The sequence below is a fragment of the Notolabrus celidotus genome, chromosome 1 (assembly GCF_009762535.1).
Source record: "Notolabrus celidotus isolate fNotCel1 chromosome 1, fNotCel1.pri, whole genome shotgun sequence".
Classification (NCBI taxonomy): Eukaryota; Metazoa; Chordata; class Actinopteri; order Labriformes; family Labridae; genus Notolabrus; species Notolabrus celidotus.
In genome coordinates this window covers 10,726,856-10,749,053 of record NC_048272.1, presented here as the reverse complement: position 1 = coordinate 10,749,053, position 22,198 = coordinate 10,726,856, and the positions used below count along the sequence as shown (strand labels likewise).

Here is a 22,198-nt window from a genome sequence, read left to right as displayed (position 1 = left end):
AAGAAAGACAGAAAGTGGGGAAGAAAGAAAGTAGGAAAGAAAGACAGAAAGAAAGTGGGAAGAAAGAAAGTAGGAAAGAAAGAAAGTAGGAAAGAAAGAAAGGCAAAGAGAGAAAGACAAAAAGAAAGACAAAAAGAAAAAGGAAAGTAGGAAAGAAAGAGACAGAAAGAAAGACAGACAGAAAGGAGAAACGAAAGAAAGGAAGAGAGAAAGCAAGAAAGTCAGACAGACAGAAAGAAAGACAGACAGACAGACAGACAGACAGACAGACAGCAGAAAGAAGAAGAAAGAAGAAAGAGAAAGAAAGAAGAAAGAAAGAAAGAAAGAAAAAGAAAGAAAGAAAAGTAGCTAACGTCAGTGAAACGTGTAATATTACATTGTACTTGCTCAACACTTGTGAATGATGCTTTATGTGGACGCTCCTGACACCTGCTGGTTGAAGGTGGGTACTACACTTGAGTCCCTCTCGTTCGGCTCTTGAGAAGATTTCAGTGAACAGTTTCAGTATAATTGAACGACATTTCCTGCACTTATTATTCCTAAGTCCAGCACATTAAACGTATCCATTTCAAGGTCGTATATTAGATGGAATATATTCGTATTTTGCAATCCTGGGAGCTAACCAGATATGCTAACCGGTGAAAGGGGGAGAGAGGAAGACTGATCCATTCTACAATTAGCGGGAGAGAAAACTTTACATTTTATGTTTCTTTAAGCTTTAAAATCACTCAAAATGTCACTTGAGTTCCAAAATGACATTCAAATGAAACCCAATTCCTGTCAGACCTGTATATTGTGAACTGCCTTGTACTTATTATTATAATACTTGAGGAGCACCCCCATCGTTGAACACAGTTGGTTTGGTCTGTTGCCGCTGTGTGCTGCTCTCCTTCCTGAAAGACACTTGCATTGGAGCCTCTGATGTCGCAAAGCACAGATTTGGTAAGTGAAGGCTTTTTATTGTGACTATCTATTTTTTCTTTTTATTAACTGTCATATCATACATCTGTGCCTTCCGTATACCTGCCCTGAATCCAACGTAGTCAATATAGAGCTTCTTAATGTAATGTTTTGTACCTTTTTGAGCCTCTCTCGCATCCTGGGCTGGTGTCGTGTGGTCCTGGTTCGGTTGTGTTTACAAATTCAGCTTGAGAGAAAAGGTAGAGCAAGTCCGTAAGATGGCATGTATGTGGAGCTATGTGTCAAATGTTGGATCGAGAGCTTGTGGTAAGAATGATACCTCAGTCCAGCCTGTAGCTTCCCTCTTCATTGGGGAATTTTAAAGGAAGCTTATTCACGCCGGGGTGGGAGGAAGACAGCAGCGGAGATAATACCGCTGCAGGTGTTTCCTTGTTGCCCTGTGGGTTGGTGCAGACTGTTGGACGTGGAAGTCATCAAATCCTCCAAAAATTAGAGGGGACAGATATTTAATTAACCTTCTGTTATGTTGCGGGTCAAATTGACCCTTTTTAAAGTTCAAAAATCTAAATCTAAATATGTTAAAAGTAATTTTTCTGTATGAAAAATCTGCCTGGCTTAATAGGTGTAATCAACATGTACAATGAAAACGGTTGAGTTCACATATTTGCAAACCCCCCTGCATGTTTTTATTACATATACTGTCCGTGGGTTAATTTGACTTAATTAAAAAAAAAAATCACTGAGGGATTCATCAAGAAAATATATATAAGATAAGATAAGATAGTCATTTACTCGTCCCACAACGGGGAAATTCAAGTGTCACAGTAGCAAAGTAGACAGTGCAAAAAAGAAAAGAAAAAAGGATTAAGCAAACAAGAACCTATAAAGTAACAAGCAAGATGGTATTATTGATATATATTATTGATATATAGAGTCTAGCATATACATACACACACACACATATCAATATATATATATATGCATACGTACACATATACATGCATACATACACAAGTACATTCATGCATAAACATGCAAACACATCCACATATATTTTAGCCAATCACACGCTGACCAAAAAAGGTGTAGGCTGAAGCCAAGGCTTATCCTGCCAACCCCTAACATCACTTATACTGTATAGGCAACATTGTGCAGGTAGTTATGTTATTTTAAAGGAGTCAGAAGTGTCAAATACTAATTGTTTCTTTGCAACTGTGTGACATATTTCACCCCAATAACACACACACACACACGCGGAAGCACGCATACACACACACACACACACACACACACACTCACACTCACACACACACACACACACACTCAGACGCGCGCACACACACGCTCACACTTTCTCTTGACCTCATCTGTAAAGTGCGAGAATGCAGGTGTTAGCATGACTTTTGACAGGAACCATCTCTGTGAGAATTAAAGAACACTAAATATTGATTTGAATGGTCAGTAATTGAGTTAATAATGAGATTAAAATTGTTTATTGTGATTTTTTGGGGTTCTGACACATTTGGATCATTGAATATACACCGGGTCAAATTGACCCAGGAACATTATTACTGTTCCTGAAAAACAAACATAACAGGAGGATTAAGAGTTAAGAAAGCAAAGAAAAATAATGTTGAGAGCATCAACATTTTCAGGTGTTTTCTCAGGTGAGGAGGAAAGCTAACAAAGTGAAACCAGATAACATCTTTATTTGTGAATGCTAAGCGAGATGGTATTAGACTTTAATGTTTAAGAAGTTACAGGAGCAACGTGGGAAATTTTTGCAAGTTTTGTCCTGAGTGTTTAGAAAATAATGCTGGCTTCAATGAAGATTTGACAGACGACCCCTTAGACACCTTTGATTCTAATAGATTGCAACTATTTTCACCATCCCACTATCTGCTTGGCTTTTTGCCCCAAACACTTCGCTGTTGTGTCTATAGAGGAATTGATTGATTAATCTAATAACTGTTCAAAACCTTAAATTATTTAATATAACATCATTAAAAACTAAAAGGGAACAATCAGATTTTAGAGGTTGAAATCAGGATTTTTTTTTTCTACTGATTTTTTTTTTTACCAAAACAATTCAACAGGATTTCAAAATTGTTGCTGAATGTTTCATTGTTAATATTATTGTTGATTAAAGCTGGGGTTGGTAATCAGATTCAGATACACTTTTTGTTATACTGGTTAAAATGATCTTTATGTCTTGATGGCAATCAATACATGATGTGTCTTAAAAAAGAGCGAAGAAAAGCTGCTATCTACAGCCGGAGTAAACCTGGGAAAACACAACCAATCACCGTTTTTTGGGTGCCAAAATTTTAAACCATTCAAATCCCGTCCGGCCGTTCTGCCCGCCTCCTGCGCGTACATTTCCCCAGCCTGCACTCCTAGTCCCCGTTCCCTGCCTCTGCTTCCCCTGCCTCTACTCACTGCCCCTCTCGCTCAACCTCGGGACCGTCCCCTCTGACCCGATGTGGTGCTTTGCTCAGGACTGTAGTCCGGATCAGAGTCTAAAAGGCTCTCACCACGGGGGCTCTGACAAGCAAAAGAATTAATGACATTTAGTAAGTCCTACAGAAAATGTGTATGTATCGTAGCGTCCGTCTGGACGCTGTAGGGATGACGAGCCGATTCGTGAACACGTTGAGCTTTACTAACCTGTCACTGTCGGCCGTGATCACGCCAACCAACAAAGCAACAATCAATGTTTGAATGAATGAAGAACTTCTCCTCTTGTCTCTCCTCTCTCCCGCTCACCCACTCTACACCTCTCCTGATGCCTTCACTGTCAACACTGTAGGAATTAAGAACATCTACACTGAACACGCGTAACAAACAGTAGAGCTGTTACAGTATTATATGTGTTATAACTTTACTCCTGATATCTAGTCACCGGACAACTGGATAATGCTAGCATGACAGTTGTGAGTACTAACAGCAGCCATGTTTGTTTGTGTTTTTAACTTTCACTATGATAATGTTTTGGTGAGGACCGGTTTTGAATCATTCCAGCTGTAGCAGCCCATTGAATCTTTATGAGAGAAGATAATGTTTTAGATGTTCTTTTATTTTCATTAGTTTTGTCAGTTTGCAATCCCAATGACCCCTGTTAATGATTTCTCTGTAACTGGAGTTCAGTTAAGTGGTCTCTAAGTCTTGTTATTCGCTTTATTCCAACAGAGACAATACACTAAAGATTTCTGAAGATATCGTCAATTCCCACATGGCTCTGAACCACTCACTTGAACATTAATCCAAGTTTACTCCGCTCCAAAGCATTGCCCTCTTAGATGCCGCTCAGTCTTCGTCTCTGCAAATGGCTTGCTGTCTGAAGGACGAGCTCCTCTGTTCCATCTGCCTCAGCATCTACCAGGACCCCGTCAGCTTTGGCTGTGAGCACTACTTCTGCCGAAAGTGTATCACAGAGCACTGGAGCAGACAGGAGCCGCACGGAACGAGGGACTGTCCTGAGTGCCGCAGGACCTTCACCGACCCCCTCCTCTCGCCCAGTCTCAAGCTGTCCAACATTGTGGAGCGCTACTCGGCCTTCCCTCTGGACGCCATCCTCAACGCTCAGAGGAGCTCCTACCCCTGCAAGGACCACGAGAAAGTCAAGCTCTTCTGTCTCACAGACAAAAGTCTGGTGTGCTTCTTCTGTGACGAGCCGGCGCTTCACGAGCAGCACCAAGTAACCACTATCGACGAGGCGTACGAGGAGATACAGGTATGTTAAAACACACATGCACTCTGGCAGCCCATTAGGACGGGTGAGGCTGACTCTTTCCTAAAACACATCAGCACTGTGCTGCACATTCAGGCGGTTGCACTCATTCAACCCCATGGGAGCTGCCCAGACAGTTCAGGCTCAGACCTCTGTTCCCACAGAGCCGCTCCTCTCGGGCAGTTTGGGGATTTAATGCTTTGCTCATGAGTACAGAAGTTACTGAGGAATGAAATGTATCTATTTTAATTTGCCCTTGCTGATGCCCTCATTACCTGGCTCATCAGTAAGTTCAGCTGGTTGCTATCCCTTCTGAACTCACACTTTGTTTAACACACATTTAAAAGTCTTACACTCCCTGAAATTACCTGCAGTGCCTGTTGTAAATCACAAACTTAACTTGAAATGTCTCCGAACCAGCAGAACACAAATGCATTGCTGATATTCTTATATATATTAGAGGAATTGAAGTGGGTCTCTGAAGTTTTTGTTGAAATAAGGTCAAAAAACAGGTTTAGATCAGACATATTTTTCATGACATTGTTCATCCTTTGCAGCGCCCTACAAAGCTATGTTAATGTGTCATGTGCTCTAAAGTTGAGTCATTTTTTCCACATTAACAAGAATGGTTCACTGTTTGCTTTCCGCTCAATGTTTATATAATTCCATTCCCACAGAGCCAAAATCCAATAACTGCGAAACAAAGCTCTTAATCCTGTTCCGTCTTTGCCTGAATATGCAAAGAAACACATTCCAGTCTAATTTCAGATAGTCTGTCAGATGTCTTACATCTGCTTTCACTGATGTGGATGTGAAGATCGTCTCAAAACAACATATAAACATTTGGTTTTGAGGTTTTTGGCAAACCAACATGCACACTCTCTCTGATAAGAAACAGATTTTAGTGTTGATGGTACGCACTCAACATGGTGTGTTCTTAGGAACGCTTTATACTCCCCCATTGCAGCTGGAAGCAATGCTGGGTGTCACACTTTTCTGTAATCAGAACTTAGGTTTCCATATTTTGGTGATTCATAACTTTAGGTCATTGTATCATTCTCTACTGTGTATCTGCACCTTTAAAATGCCACAGACTCTGCCAGAGTCTTTCCCTGCTGCAGACAGGGTATCAATGGTTTCCTCTGCCTTCTGACTATTCATTAGACTGACATATAACACTGTTTGGAAAGAGTATCTTTGACACTGGTAGTCTTATTTTGAACTCCCTGCTCTGAATCTGTGAGCAGATTGTTGTGCATGCTGCAAGATGAACTCCATCCAGTAGAGCAAAGTTAGATTAAGTAACCACCAGTAACACCACTAGTATTTTATGACTATTAAAATACATAGACTGTATAATAAATGGACATAGTAACCGTGGTATCAAGCATCTGTTTCTGAAGTAGCGTTTTGAAGCCTGTAGTAGGTGGGTGCCAAACATAGACTGTCTAAAATATGGACGTAGCATCCGTGACGTCATCCATCTGTTCCTGAACGCTGTTTTGAAGCAAATCGACGGAGGCAGCCATATTGGAAATGTGGAACTCAACCAGGCAGAGTGTGACGTAAAGAGGCGGGGTTTGAGTCTCCTAGCCAACAGCTATGTGTTCCCGACCAGGAGTCACGTCAGTCATGTCCTTATTTGGGCAAAAACTCGTAATCTTAATATCTTCTGAACCGTCACATTAGAAAAAAATTCACCCCCTGTACACTGTACAGTGTGTGCCGATAGAGAAATTAGCTACGTAGAGTCAAGCCGCTTTTTGAACCAGGCTGTAAACATGTTTATTAATGCTGCAAAGATTGTCTTTTTTGAATTGGTGTCTACGTGGTTTCTGGTGTTTCTGCAGCCAGCCTCAAGCGGATTCTCGATGAACTGCAGTTTAAAACACTTCCACATGGGCTTCATATTTTAAGACCAGAGGTTGCAACTTGGTAAAATATCAGTCTCGGGATACTTACAACTAATTATATTTAACCTAAAACACTGCTGTCAGTAGACAGACCAGCTCAAAAGTTAATTCCTGCAGGTCAAACTACAGTCCCGATGAACATAAAAGGTAATATCATGCACTTCTTTATTATTATATGAAAGCTCCTGTAAGAAACTTTCAGATTGTCTTGATTTTGGCGCCCCCTATAGACAAAACAGCTTCTCCTGTATGTAGATAAGTTTTGTTTCCTGACTAAAGATCACTTTTTTTTGTTGACGTTTAAATTAATCTTAATTAATCTTTGGCATGGACAGGCATGTTGTTAGCTTGCAACAAGGACTGAAGGCAGCTCTGCTAGCTTTAGCCACACTTGCCAAATCAAATTGATATTGTTTACCGAGAACTCTGTGTTCCCGAGTTTAATCGGATCAAATAAATTGTGGTCAATTTTTACTGTTTTCTGCGTGTTTTTTTTAAATCAGACTTTCACATTTAAAGTTAATGCTGTATATGTTTTAAGAGATCTAAAACCAGAAAGTTTAATTAGATTTTAAAAAGTAACTCCATGGAGATGGTTATGAGGTCGGAGTAAAATTTGAGACCTTAAATAAACGCCCAGTACAATGAGTTTCATTAATGGCTTGAATATAAACAGAGCTGTACAGCTGTGCCCTTCTGTGTTCTGCATTAAATAGAATTAACAGCGCTGTGAACATCAACGCTGTCCTCCTTCATTTTCAATCAGGCTCTGCGCTGGAAGCCTGAGAAAGGTCAAAACTGTGTAATCTTGGAGCAGAAGTAATTAGGCCCTGCACAAGATGTTTCTCTTTCTTGGACACCAGCTTGTCCCCTCTGCTCAGAGCTCTTTTCAAGGCGGCGATCTGGCATTTTGTACTCTGCCAGGAGCTTTGGAGGCTTCCCAGATCTACAACAGTGAAAGAGAGTATGGGTCCACAGAGGCCCCCATCGAAAAACAACCACGTCCCATGATGAGCTTGGCATGTTCTTTAAGTGGGCTGATTTGTTTCTTAATGTCTCATCTTTACAGTGCAAACACTTCTTTTTGAGACCACAATGTAGCTGAATGTGTGAACTTTATTTTCTGTATCTTGTTGGACAGTTACTTACAAGTTTACTTATGGTTTTATTTTCTCACCAGAGAGTGGACCAGAGCCGTGTGACGGATACAAATAAATGTGTGAGAATCATGCCTGCAGGCACAAACTTCACTTTTAGTATGCAGCGCAACGAAAGTGCCAAAATAACATGCTGAGGATGTGTTAAGGCCCAGCAGCAATTGGCTCCAGTATTTTGCACATGTCATGCCAGCTTGGTGGCCTCTGCTGGAATGAGCCTCAAAGTTTTTTCAGGGTGGGAAAGTTTGTAGAGGAAAGGAAAAGGATTTGGTAGTTGGAGAGCCAGAGCTTGCCCTCTTTGTGTTGAATTGTTTGACACTTTGGCACTTGGGATTTAGCTTAAAGTGTTTGCTGTTGTGTCTCTTTAAGTTTCTGCCTCTTAGTGTGGCATAACTCATCATTTGTGTGGTTATGCAGAACCACAACTCCACTCAGAGAGGGGGTGGAGATTGTACGTGACCACAAATATGCCGCAGAGAGTCATGATTTTTATCTGAGTGAAAACAAAAGGAAACCTTACTGAAGGCTGAGTAATATTACGCTCCATTTCCCCTGAATTTTTTTTTTTAGGTTACGTCATCATCTCACCTCATCTCCCGCTGGAGGAGGGTGATGACACAGACACAGACATGTCCTCCATCACCTTGTTGTTGGCCCAGCTGCGTTCAAACCGACAGCGTGTTTCACAATCGGAGCAGATTTCAACAACTACAGTAGATGCTCTGGAATACCAAAAACATAAGACCCCATCTGTCGAACCAGAAACTGCTGTGTGAGTTCATTGTTGGGTCTCTCCTCCCAAATAAAATAGAATTTCTGAATAAATTAACCCCAAATTTGGTGACACATGTGAAAAGGAGCACTCGCGGTGCACATGCATAATTCATAAAACTTCTTCAAAAATTGAACTCACTGTTACATCACATTTCAGTCTTCAAATATCCTCAAACAGACTTTATTCCCAGAGGCTTCAGATAGCCATCACACTTGTGTTATGACATGGCAACCGTCTCCTTGTCGCTCTGTGTTGACAGTGTGTTTGGCTGGCTGGGTGTCTGCTGATGAGGGCAGCCTGTGGTCGCTCTGTGGCCGCCTATAATCTCCTTAGCTTGGCATTTCACTGCAATGACCTCAGGCCCAGAGTCCTGTTTGCTGCGTTGAGAGCTTTACCTCCTACAGATTTGCATCCCCCCTCCCCTCCTCTCCCTTTGGTTAAACGCTACTGGAGCCAAATCTGACTTGCACAGACACATCCAGCAAGGGTGACACACACACATCTGGCAACCATTCTCCAAACACATAATTGCTTCCTCAACACAAAGGACATCAAGGTGGGATGGAGGAGGATTTGTCTGCTGCAAGTGCCATTAGCTTTAGGAAGTGGTGATTTCTCCAAAACAAAACATTCCTATATGCGGAGGTTTACTGCACAATCATTATGAATGCTGTTCAACAGCATTTCAAAATAATGTACAAGAATGGAAAACTTTTTCCTTTTTCTTTTCTTTCTTTTTTTTAACAACCAAGCATACATACATACATATATACGTACATACAGTGGGGCAAAAAAGTATTTAGTCAGCCACTGATTTGCCAGCTCTCCCCACTTATACACTTCAACTATGAGAGACAAAATGAGAAAAAAAATCCAGGAAATCACATTGTAGGGATTTTTAAAGAATTTATTTGTAAATTATGGTGGAAAATAAGTATTTGGTCACTCACAAACAAGCACGATATCTGGCTCTCACAGACCTGTAACTTCTTCTTTAAGAAGCTCTTCTGTCCTCCACTCGTTACCTGTATTAATGGCACCTGTTTGAACTCGTTATCTGTATAAAAGACACCTGTCCACAGCCTCAAACAGTCAGACTCCAAACTCAACCATGGACAAGACCAAAGAGCTGTCGAAGGACACCAGGAAGAGAATTGTGGACCTGCACCAGGCTGGGGAGAGTGAATGTACAAGCAGGCTGGTGTGAATAAATCAACTGTGGGAGCAATTGTAAGAAAATGTAAGACATACAAGACCATTGATAATCTCCCTCAATCTGGGGCCCCACGCAAGATCTCATCCCGTGGGGTCAAAATGATCATGAGAATGGTGAGCAAAAATGCCAGAACTACATGGAGGGACCTGATGAATGACCTGCAGAGAGCTGGGACTAAAGTAACAAAGGCTACCATCAGTAACACTACGCCGAGAGGGACTCAAATCCTGCAGCGCCAGGCGTGTCCCCCTGCTTAAGCCAGTACATGTCCAGGCCCGTCTGAAGTTTGCCAGAGAGCATATGAATGATCCAGAAGAGGATTGGGAGAATATCATGTGGTCAGATGAACCAAAATAGAACTTTTTGGTAAAAACTCAACTCGTCGTGTTTGGAGGAAGAAGAATGCTGAGTTGCATCCCAAGAACCACCATACCTACTGTGAAGCATGGGGGTGGAAACCTCATGCTTTGGGGCTGTTTTTCTGCAAAAGGGACAGGACGACTGATCCGTGTTAAGGGAAGAATGAACGGGCCATGTATCGTGAGATTTTAAGCTAGAACCTCCTTCCATCAGTGAGAGCATTGAAGATGGAACGTGGCTGGGTCTTCCAGCATGACATGGATCCAAAACACACCGCTCGGGCAACGAAGAAGTGGCTCCGTAAAAAGCATTTCAAGGTCCTGGAGAGGCCTAGCCAGTCTCCAGACCTCAACCCCATAGAAAATTTGTGGAGGGAGTTGAAAGTCCGTGTTTGCCCAACGACAGCCCCAAAACATCACTGTTCTAGAGGAGATCTGCATGGAGGAATGGGCCAAATACCAGCTAGTGTGTGCAAACCTGGTGAAGACTTACAGGAAACGTTTGACCTCCGTCATTGCCAACAAAGGTTATGTTACAAAGTATTGAGTCGAACTTTTGTTATTGACCAAATACTTTTTTTCCACCATAATTTACAAATAAATTCTTTAAAAATCCTAAAATGTGATTTCCTGGATTTCTTTTTCTCATTATGTCTTTCATAGTTGAAGTGTACCTCTGATGAAAATTACAGACCTCTCTCATCTTTCTAAGTGGGAGAACTTGCAAAATCAGTGACTGACTAAATACTTTTTTGCCCCACTCTACATACATACATACATACATACATACATACATACATACATACATACATACATACATACATACATACATACATACATACATACATACATACATGGGACCAATAGGATGACATACCATTCTGTAAATAAAACAAAACATAAACATGAAACAAAGACGGATGGAGTGCAGCAGGGACAGAGCAACATATCACACAACCTGTTTATGCATTCATTATCTACACAAGTATCCTAATATATTTTGTGGGTAAGTAGATGCTAAATATATACTCCAAACAATATATTGTCAATATTAGGTACTACATCATTCTATACTAAACAACCCAGACTACACTTGACACCTAAAGAAATAAACATAGGTAAGTTAAGGGTTGTAACTCTACAGTTCAGGTTAACTCTGCAAAAGGAATGAAAGAAAACTTTTTAAAGTCAACATAAAACAGTTTTCTAAATCTCAACACACACAAAGCATCTTTTTCATTTGTTGTAATTTTTTTGATATGAAGTAATTGAACTAGGTTTTTTTAACCAAAAGACAGACGTCCTCATCCACAGAGTCTCATCCCTCAGCTTGTAAACGCTGTGCTTTATGTTCTGTGAAATGCCGCCTTTATTTCTGGCATCATGTGTAATGGTGATGAGATTATAGTCCCCTCCCTCAGCCTGTGCTACACTTGGCGCCATCTTAAATTAGAGGTTGGCTGGATGCTGGACGAAGCTGTGCCCTCATTAAAGCACCACTGTGGTCTAAAGTTGGCGGTAAACTCAGGCAGAGGACAAAGTTGAAGCCCCAGCAGAATCTGTGTCTTAATTGTGATGATGGGCGCTGTCAGCGGGCTAGGTTACGTGTGTGTGTGTGTGTGTGTGTGTATGTGTGTTTCAGGGCCAGGCACACTCTTCCTGCTGTCTGTCTGCTTGCCCTGGGGACGTGTTTCCGCTCTAGTTGACCGTGCTGTAAGACCAGATAAGGAGGGGAATAAAACCACAGCCACTGGTTATCATGCATATTTGGGCACTTAATTTTGTTCTACATAATATAGATCCTGTAGATGGTGAAGCAGCAGGCAGCCGTGCAGTGATGGCGGTCTGAGTTTGACTGAAGCCCACGCAGGCTGTAGAGTGAAATGATTACTGGGGTGTGAGTCACCCACACAGAGCTGTCACTCAAAGTCTGCAGATGCACCTGTACACTGTCCTTGAATAATCTATTCTTATACCTCTTTAACTCTTTCTTATCCGACCTCAAATATGGGTTAATCACACAAACCTTCTTGAATGTCTCGTCTGTTGCGTGGATCGAGCAGGCCAGCCTTTGAAGTGTCTCTCTGGTGGTTTAAAAACAGGCCTGTCTTTCACTCTCCTGCTGTCAGAGCTAAGCAGAGAGCTCTCTCTCTCTCTCTCTCTCCCTCTCACTCTCTCTCTGAGCCTGCCATCACCACGCATGGCCGTGCTGCTGCAGTAATGAGTCAGGCAATTTCAAGGGCACCCACGGCTGCCATCACCCCTGTGGCTCATCTCAGCCTGCTCTCCTTTTTTCTTCCAGCAGCACCATCTTTGTCCCAGTCCTCTTTTTCATTTTCCTTTCTGCGCTCTCTAAGTAGTCTGCCTTGTTTTTCGGAGGTGTGTGCTTTATTAAATGCCAGTGATCCTGTTCTGTAATGAATCCTCAGGAGAGTTGGTCTCTGAGCCCCCCACCCTGCTAATTTCCCACCACCCACCCACCCCAAACCAAATGAGTTAGTCCAGCTTGGCGGTCAGTCAGGGTGGTGTGGCAGAGAGGCTGCGTTCATGTGGAATTGGAGCCATGGGGGAAGACAGAGCAGTCATGTTCTATTAGAGGAGTGCTGGCATATTATCCTCATCCAGAGAGAGACAGTGGCCTCTCCTGCACTCATTACTGATACCACTGATGATGCTGGAGGCCGCACAGAGCCAGACTGCGTGTTTACTTCAGCGCAGGCTGCTGCTAGATTAGCAGATGAAGAGTTGCATTGATTGGAGAAAGCAGAGCCGAAGCTCCGTCAATCACACAGAACATTTTGTCTGCTTTAGATGATTACTTTGTCGAGCTCTTAAGTTAAGTGAATCAGATGACTGTACATCTGTTGTGCATTAGGAGGATTCATGTCGGCCTTCTGCACAGAGGAGTCTGTTTTGTTATTTGCCATATGTTTTCGAGGGAGTAAAATGCCAGGCTGGCTTGATTTAATGGAGGGCGAGAGACATTCAGGTGAAAGATGTTTACAGACATATCCTGGAGGTAGAAAAACAACTGCAGAAGAATCATGAAGCTAAGATGATAGTGATAAGGATTTTCCAAACATAATACTCTGAAAATAATTGTATACGGTTGCTTGTTTGTTATTAAAGGCTTCATACTATTCATTCGATTCATAATATTCAGTACTTGAAGCTGCAGGAGGAACTTAATTTCAGGACGTTAAGCCCCCTGATGTTTTCAGGAACTTTCTGTCCACACAAGCATCTCTAAGTTCTTCCTGTCCTCACTCAGCCCGATGTGCTTTCTTTGGTTTCGGTAAGGGAGTCGGCTGCAGGATGACAGGAGAGGGGGGACTGTTTTCTGTGTTTATATGACCTCGGCATGTATGAGGGTGTTTACACAAGACAAAGATAACATTATACAGGCAACTGATGTGAGCAGTCGAAGGGTATGAAACTGAGGAACTCTGCTAAACGTGAACAACGTCATTACCCTGTCCACTTGGAACCAAGCGGCAACCTCTGGTCTCAAAATATGAAGCCCATGGGGAAGTGTTATAAAATGCAATTCATCAAGAATCCTCTTGAGGCTGGCTGCAGAAACACCAGAAACCGCATAGACACCAATTCAAAGAGACGATCTTTGCAGCATTAATAAACATGTTTACAGCCTGGTTGAAAAAACAGCTTGGCCTTACATAGCTAATTTCTCTATCTGCACACACTCGGTTCAGAAGATATTAAGATTACAAGTTTTTGCCCAAATAAGGACATGACTGACTTGACTCCCGGACGAGAACACAAAGCTGTTGGCTAGGAGGCTCAAACCCTGCCTCTTTACGTCACACTCTGCCTGGTTGAGTTCCGCATTTCCAATACGGCTGCCGCCGCCGATTGGCTTCAAAAATTGCGCTTCAGGAACAGATGGGTGACGTCAAGGATACTACTTTCGTTATTTTTACAGTCTATGCTTGGAACACAAAGGTCTGGCTTTTACCTGCTACATCCTGCTACATCCTGCTACATCGACACATCGGCTCACCCCAACTTCCTTCGGACATTTCCCCTGGAGGATGAAAGGAAAAAGTCATGACAAAATTGGGGTGAAATTTCCCTATTTTGAACATTTTATGGGCATCAGCGTTTGTGCAGTAGTGTGATCTCCCTGTCAGCGGTCCTCAGGTTGGAACTAATAGAAAAAATTAAAAGGACATGGTGATATCACTGTCTCTGTCTATCTGCAAGAAAACAACAACAAATGTGCAGAGGAGTGGACCTGTTTCTAGGTTTTGGACAGCATAACCAGGATGTAGTGTCTAGGTTCTCTGATTCCCCACTTTGTTTTAATTAGCGGTGTGGTGCCCACTCTCCACTGTACCTCTATCTATCTTGCCCCCCACTGCTCTCAGTCTCTCTCTCTTTCCCTCGCGGTAGATTTGAGTTAAAAGTATATATCTGATCTGTCTCGATACTATGTTAAAGCATGTGGTATCAGACAATATATACAATTCTGACAACCTCAGTTCATGTGTGAAATGAGCTCATGTTTCTCTGAAGATTTTTCTCTTTTCTCATTTTCAAGCCGCATTACTTCCTCGTTCAAGCCTTCAGTAAAATGAGTAATGATGATGTCGGAATTCCAATAAGAAGAGGAGATAAAACGTGACTAACCCACACAAAGAAAAATTTGATTAGTATTATGGGCGTCATCATCATCATCATTATCATCATCTGTACCTTCCTGTAGGTTTACATAGAAATATCCTCTGCCTAAAACATCACTGTCCAGATTTATTATCCAGTTCTCTCATCTTTCTTTTATTCATTATGAACTTATATTGTGTTTTTTTTGTTTTGTCACATCCTCATCTCCAGTAGGCACAATCGAGATACAACAGTTATGAGCTGTGGGAAGGGGAAGTCAGAGATAACACTGAGGATATTGTAGATATCAGAGAAACTAATGCAGTGTTAGTCCTGCACCTTTTTGTGAAGTTTATAACATTTTAATAGTTTTAATAAGGCTTTGATTCCACTTCACTGTCACTTTCTTTGGATGGAGTTATGACACTGTTGAGCTATATGTTAAGAAGTATTGGAGACACCTCCACCTTTATTAAGCGGACTTTGTACTACAGCTTTTGAAATTAATTAAGTTAAACAAACTTTATTATTACTCTTATAAGAGTCTGATTTATAACAGGGCTGTTGTAGCTACAGTAAACAGGGGGATTTGTAATTTCATAAGTACACTGTTAGGTAAGTGTGGACTGACATAGTGGCATGAATTGTAAACTCTCAAAATAGCTCAAATATATCAATCTTTATTTGTATAGCACCAGATCACAACAAACTTTATCTCAAGATGCTTTTACAAACATAGCAGGTCTAGACCATACTCAATGTTAAATTATTAACAGAGACCCAACATCAAGACAGGGTAAGACTCAGTCTGACCCCAACTAACTCCCCCATGAGCATTGCACCTCGCAATATTTAGCTAGTTACAGCGGTCAGCAAAAACTCCCTTTAACAGGCAGAAACCTCGAGCAGAACCAGACTCATGTTAGACAGCCATCTGCCTCAACCGAGTTGGGGTTGGAAAGAGGGATAGAGGAGAATAAGAGATGGGGGTAGAGGTGATAGTGAATGAGACAAGTAGTAGTAGTAGTAATAGTAGTAGTAGTAGTAGTAGTAGCTGTTGCCGATGGAGTCCAGCACGTCCGTATCAGCTGGAGTCTGAAACAACTTCTGACAGCCAAATTCAACCAGATCTGTCTGCGGTCTGTCTCCGATCCATCACGGCACCAGATCTGATAGGTTTCTATTCTAGTCAATCTATTAACCCACACTGGATCCACTCCGTTACGTTCCGGCTGCATCTCTAAACTGGCAGGTCGGAACGCAATGGATCAGATATGCAAGACATCTATTTTTGCCGGAGCATGACGCATCAATTCAGCACAGATCAGATGGAGCGGGACAGGAAGTCAGGCACCAAAACAAAATAAAAACATCTGGGTAATTTTCAGAATAAAACACTCTGTGTTATCGTTAGATCATTTTTAAATTAACTATGACAACAAAATGTCATTTAGAGCGGAGCCAGGCCTGGAGTCAAAAGGTCAGAGGTTTTCGGAGGCTAATGAAGACAACGTGGATGAGTAGAGGAGCAGGATAGCGGCAATCACTGAATGAAGGATAAAATCCTTCATTCAGTGATTGCTGCGGGAAAACCTTGATCACATGTGGACAACTGAGGAACTGCAGTTTTTAACACTTCCTCATTGGCTTCGTTTTTTGCCGCTTGTTTTAGACCTAGAGGTCAGACAGCGGCATGCAAGCTGAAACAAGTCCAGCAGGCCACAGAGGTAAAGGAAGGATCACTGGAGCAGGAGGAGATTTACTGGTCATCTTCCTCAATGAAAGGAGAAGTGCTGTCCTCAAAGTTTTGCGGCTTAAAGTGAGGCTTTAGACTCCCTAATGTGAGGCAGATCAGCAGGGAGAGCAGCCTGCACACCAGTGACACTGCTATAAAGATTTCATTAAATGAAAAGGACCAGGCACTGAGAAATGTTGTATAAGTGGGTACTTTTTCCCCAGACAGTCTTGGCCATAGGATGGCCTTTTAACAAGCGAGGAATGTGAAACGAGAGTTTAAGGGAGATGCTTTTTTTAAGGTGAGAAAATCACAGACTGTGGTAAAAGGTGAAAATCTATGGGTGTGGAGTGATTGTAGGACAGATTCTTTTGGCTTCTCTGTCTTTTTTCATCCGTGTCAGTTTCATATTTAGATGGATGTAAACTGCTCCACCACTGCAGCCATGAGACTGCATCGCTTGATTAGCAGGGGAATTAAGACAGATTACAGTCCAATGTTCTCAGGTTTATGGGCAGGGCAGGACCAGACTGTAATCTCTTGTAATGCCCTGTGTCGCTGATTTGCTGCAGATTATTTAATTAGACTTTCTGCAGATAAAAAGGCCTCTTCATAGCTCCCAATCGGCCCCAGTCTCAGATGTGACCCCCTTCCTGGGCTCTCCAGACGGAGCCTGAGGATATTTACCTACTTAACACCTCTTTTGTCGAAATTAGAGCTGTGCCTCAGTTTTCCCACAGCCCTGCTGTTCTTACCACAGTCCAGGTAGGAGGACGGGAGATGACTGATAGGCCGACACGTGCTGGGAGAGTTAGCACATGCTCAGTCCAGTTTGAGCTTGTGGGATTTAGAGAAACAGCTTTTTGCAAAGCGTTTGTGTGACTACCAGAGTGGTGAGAAAAAAGCCTGTTAAATAAATAATCAGATTGAGGGATAATGTGAGGAATGAAACACCGCCCAATGAAAGTGATTTAAATGTTTTGCATTACCGCCCTGGTTTCGCCTGTGTGATAATTGATTTCCTCATTATCCATTTTAAACAGTATGACTCTTAAATTCGTTGTCAGTGTGATGTATGGCCAACTCAAGTTACTCCGGCCAGCTTCTTTTTTTTATCCCTATAATGCATTCAGGGCGCTCCGAGGTCAGGCTAATCAGTGGGGAGCAGCCAGCTGTATAGTCTGTCCTCACCCTGGTTCCTCCACTCTTCATCATAGCTCTCCGTCTGCACATTAATGCCAGCTTCCTGCTCCAGCAGCTGCTTATGGTTTGGGCATTTAGCTGAAGCCCTTTTCCACTGTGACTTACAATAAGCGCAGCTGTAAAACAACAAGTGAGCATTCATCAAACATAGCTAGTTGAGATTCTTTGAAAGGGCAATGAAAAGTTCTGCAGCTTTAATCAGGAACAGATGAGTGAAAACACCAGTTTGATCAGCAAAAATCCTCTTTTGAAGTATACAAAATCAATCCATGTTGTAAGTTTTGTGATTAAATCTTAATTTAAAAACATTAAACTATTTATTTTGTTTGAGAGTTTAAAACTATAATGTGTTTTGAAGAGACGCAGAAGTGTTTGGCAGTTAAATGAAGCATGATTTCCCCTTTATTTCAGCCATATGTTTTCAATACATTAACATTTTATAACACCAGATAGTGCAGCTTTCCGAACAGTGTCTAGTGTTTCAATCTAAAAGTGAACATTTAAATATAGAACATAGAATATAGAATCCCATTTCAATCACTTTTCTGATTAAAGAAAATATATATATTCTAAATATCAATCAATCAATCTATCTTTATTTCTATAGCATTAAATAACAACAAATGTTATCCCAAGGCGCTTTACAAATGGAACAGGTTTACTCTAAGTTATAGTATTAACAAAGACAGAATATCAAGACAGGATAAGATCCAGTCCCCTCCTCGGCAGGACTCTGTCTTATCTCATCTTAATCCACCATGAACAGAGCACTTTGAAATATTTAGCAAGTTACAGTGGCAAAAACGTCCTTTTAACAGGCAGACACCTCGAGAAGAAACAGACTCATGTTAGACAGCCATCTGTGTCAACCATGTGGGGGTTAGAAAGACAGATAGTGGGAGATGAAGAGAGAGAGATGATGGTGGTGAGACGGAAATTTGTAGTTGTAGCAGCTGGATTCTGGCATGTCCACAGCAGTAGGCCTTCTACGGCAGCGATCGAGAGAAACCTATGAGACAAGGGAGCTCAGGGACTCCACAAAAAATCTATGGTTAGTCGCTTAAGTTGGACAGGAAGATTTGAAGTAAGTGACAAGCAGCCAGAGAAGAGAGAGGGAAAGATGGGATCCCTGTGTGTCAGTTCCCCTGGCAGTCTAAGCCTATAGCAGCATAGCTAAGAGCTGGTCCAAGCCTGACGAGCACTTACTGTAAGCTTTATCAAAACGGAACATTTTAATCCAACTCTTTAAAGTAGAGAGGGTGTCTGCCTCAAGGACCCTGACTTGTAGATGATTCCAAAGGAGAGGGGCCTGATGACAAAAGGCTCTACCTCCCATACTACTTTAAAAGTAGAGAACCTAATAGTTTGTTTAGCTGTGTTTGGAGGCAATCACAGAAAGAAGGAGGATGATGAACAGTGAGTTTTTGAATAATATTACAGTCTGTATCACTCCAGATTGTTGAAACTTAATTTATTTTGTAATGAGCACGACTGATTTGATAGGTGGGTGTTTGAGGCTGTTATTCAGGCAGTTAAGCTATGGCCCCAACTCCACCTCTGGTTTCTACATAAGTTGGAAGTTAGTTAGGATTTAGCATTTCCAATGTGATGATCGCAATCTTTTGGCTTCATAATGCCTCTGCAGAAACTAAAAGGTGACATCATTGAGAGTATATCCATGTTTCATGAAGTCAACAGTGTGGACAAACCTTCATTCCACACAGAAACAGTGTTCTGCTTTAGAATCAGCAGACTCACTGAGGATATAGTGTCAAAAAGAAGGGAAGAAAGAAGCCAGTATATGTAGTTTTCAGAATCTGATTATGATGTCTCCTGGGTACCTTTCTTTTGAGGTTTTCAGGGCCAATCAAACTGTTGGGAGATCCCAAGGATAGACTCGGAACAGCCTGAGCCGATCACACCTCTCATCTGGCCTGAAAAAGCCTTGTTATCCCTCTGGAGGAGCTAGGAACTGTTGCTCAGAAGAGGTTTTTCAAGAGGTGATATGGAGAGCAGAAGTCTTGGCTCAGTTTCTGGTGAGCTCTGGGTGTAGTAGTTCTTCTTGTATGTTGATATAACGTTGATATAAAGCTAGTCACTCTTTCGGGGAATTTAGATTTTTTGTTCATGTTCTGAGCTAAGTGTATTACATGTGATCAGTGTTACTCCAATGTGTCATCTTGATTGTGTCAAGCTGCTCAAATCTTCAGAACAGAACTCTTTTGTTTCAGCTCTTTTGGGATCTCAGCAAAAGCATCCACAACGTTTTAATAAAAGGGTAGTGATATAAAAGGACAGTTTATTGATAGCTACTGCACTCAGCATTCTGTCTTTTATGTTTTCACAGTGACAGCACAATACTTGGCTTGTTTAAAGCCTTGATTTTCTTCAGTCAGGTGTAATAGACAGAGTGTTCTTGATGACTGATCCTAATCATATTCAGTTTATGAAGTTTTGAATGCCTGATGTAAACCTGTGTAGGCTGAAGCTGGTCAAAACTGCAAAAAAAAAAATCACATTAATTAAATGCAAACAGATTTTTTTTACTGCAGTATGCCTAAACAGAGACTGAAATGTGTTATTTTTGCTCTATTTGATGATTCAGGCTACAATATGTAGATTATAGGAAATCATCAGGGGATTTAATAACAGGCAGTCCTGACTGAAGGCTATACTTAAAATTCATGGAACTGTTTTGCTGGTTTCTGCACACTAGGTCTGTTATTTTACAGTGTGACTTGCCAAAAGAGAAATACATCCCAAATATTTTGACAGTGTCAGGGGACTGAGTGAAAAAGAAGGAGACACATGTTTTATTTGGTCAGATAGAGGTGCAGCAATTAAGCCTCCAAAGTTCATACATAAAATCTACAGTAGAGTAACCTTCAGCAGCCTCGTGCTGTGAAGATGAAGAGGGGGGCCGGAGAATCAGTTTGTTATACCTGCCGTGTTCGTGCCTCACTGCGGGCTCGCATGCGGCCACATCATGTTTTTGCGCCAGATTTACTGGCCTGACACATACTACATGGTTTTATGTTGACAACATGCTGACTATTAGAGGTTTCACTAATCCTAAGAGGCTTTTTCTAAAAGATGACAAGAGCTTGTATTTGGCGGTGGTGAAAATCTGCTGGCAGTTGCACACGTCCAAAGGTCATTTTCAGGGTGTGTTTACCCAGCGGGGACCACAGAGTGAAGTCCTAGTGTGGGTGTTTTCACGCCTGCAGAAAGGTTCAGGTTCTGCATAGCCAGGGTGAGCTTCCAAATGGAGCTGTTTACCGATTTATTGTGCCAACCAATGGCATTTTGATATTATCGGCATCAGCCAATACCTGTGCTCACAATCATTGCCTCCTAAATAATGTTTTTTACCATCCTGAATGACAGCATATCAAATCTAAAACAGTTATTGGCTAGTGCACAAATTGTGTTATGGTTGATATGAAAATGCAGTTTAGTATCACTTCAGACTTAAATATCAGTCATGTTCTGAAATGTGTAGGAAACCCAATGTACTTTCCTTTTTTAAGAATGAATTGAAAATTAGGGATGCATGATATTGGGTTTTTTGCCGATATCCGATATGCCGATATTTTACAACTCATTCAGCCAATTACTAATACCGATATTTTTTTCCTGCACACCTAATTGCAGAGATCGGTGTTTATTAGCATACAGTATTATGGTGATACTCTTATCACATTTGTTATGTAATATTAATTTCTTGTGCAAAATAAGAAACATACTTAAAACTGCATATTTATTTATGACAACTGCTTTAAAAAAAAATGCATACAAAAAGATACATCGTTCTTAAAACTTGGATAATACTTTCCCTGAGACAATCATAACAATACCCACTAACCAGGGCAAATTTGGCCAATTTCACAATTGACATAGTAAGTTAACCTAATTTCTGTTCACAAGGAACATGTGAAAAGTGCAACTGTACAGCAATTAAACCCAAATTAAATAAAATGGTTTACTCTTTGACAGTAAATGTGCCTAAATGAGTCAGCTACATGTACCTTACAGACTGCTACTTAAATTCAAATTTAACTTAAAACATGAGCCCAACATGTGTGGAGCAGGTCATTATTTTATCGGTTAATTATATCGGCGGATATCGGCATGTTGGCCAATGTCCGATAGGTCATTTTTAAGCCAATATCGGCCGATACTGATAACGTGCCGATAATATCGTGCATCCCTATAAAAAATCAATATACACCATGTTACTGGCTAACATAACCATGTTTATAAGGTGTGCAGGGAATAATGGAAGTACATACTGTACATGACTTTGTTTTCAACTCAAATATTTTCAATGTGTATTTTCAGTTTTAATGGTTACAGATTACTGGACTAAAATGATGGGACAAAAACAAAAAAGCAACGTGATATCGGCATTATGTATCGGCTGACCTGCACTCTAATCATCACTATCAGCGTTGGCTTTGAAAAACAGAAATTGGCCGACCACTAGTCTGAAGTTATGATTCTCCAACTCTCTAGCTATGTCTCAAATGTAACGGCAAACATGCCCAAGCTCACCGCACCCCCTCT

General features: G+C 41.4%; 1 protein-coding gene across 2 annotated transcripts in view; it reads left to right on the top strand.

Moving 5' to 3' along the window:
- Positions 1-801: 801 nt before the first annotated feature.
- Positions 802-22,198, top strand: part of trim62.1 (tripartite motif containing 62, tandem duplicate 1) — a 55,237-nt gene continuing 33,840 nt past the window's right edge. The window contains exons 1-2 of one of the 2 annotated variants that reach the window (XM_034686826.1): positions 802-942; positions 4,111-4,654. In XM_034686826.1, coding sequence (XP_034542717.1) covers positions 4,247-4,654 — 408 coding nt within the window. In that variant the 5' untranslated portion in view covers positions 802-942; positions 4,111-4,246. The remainder of the gene's footprint in view (positions 943-4,110; positions 4,655-22,198) is intronic. The other variant, XM_034686831.1, reaches the window with a different exon arrangement.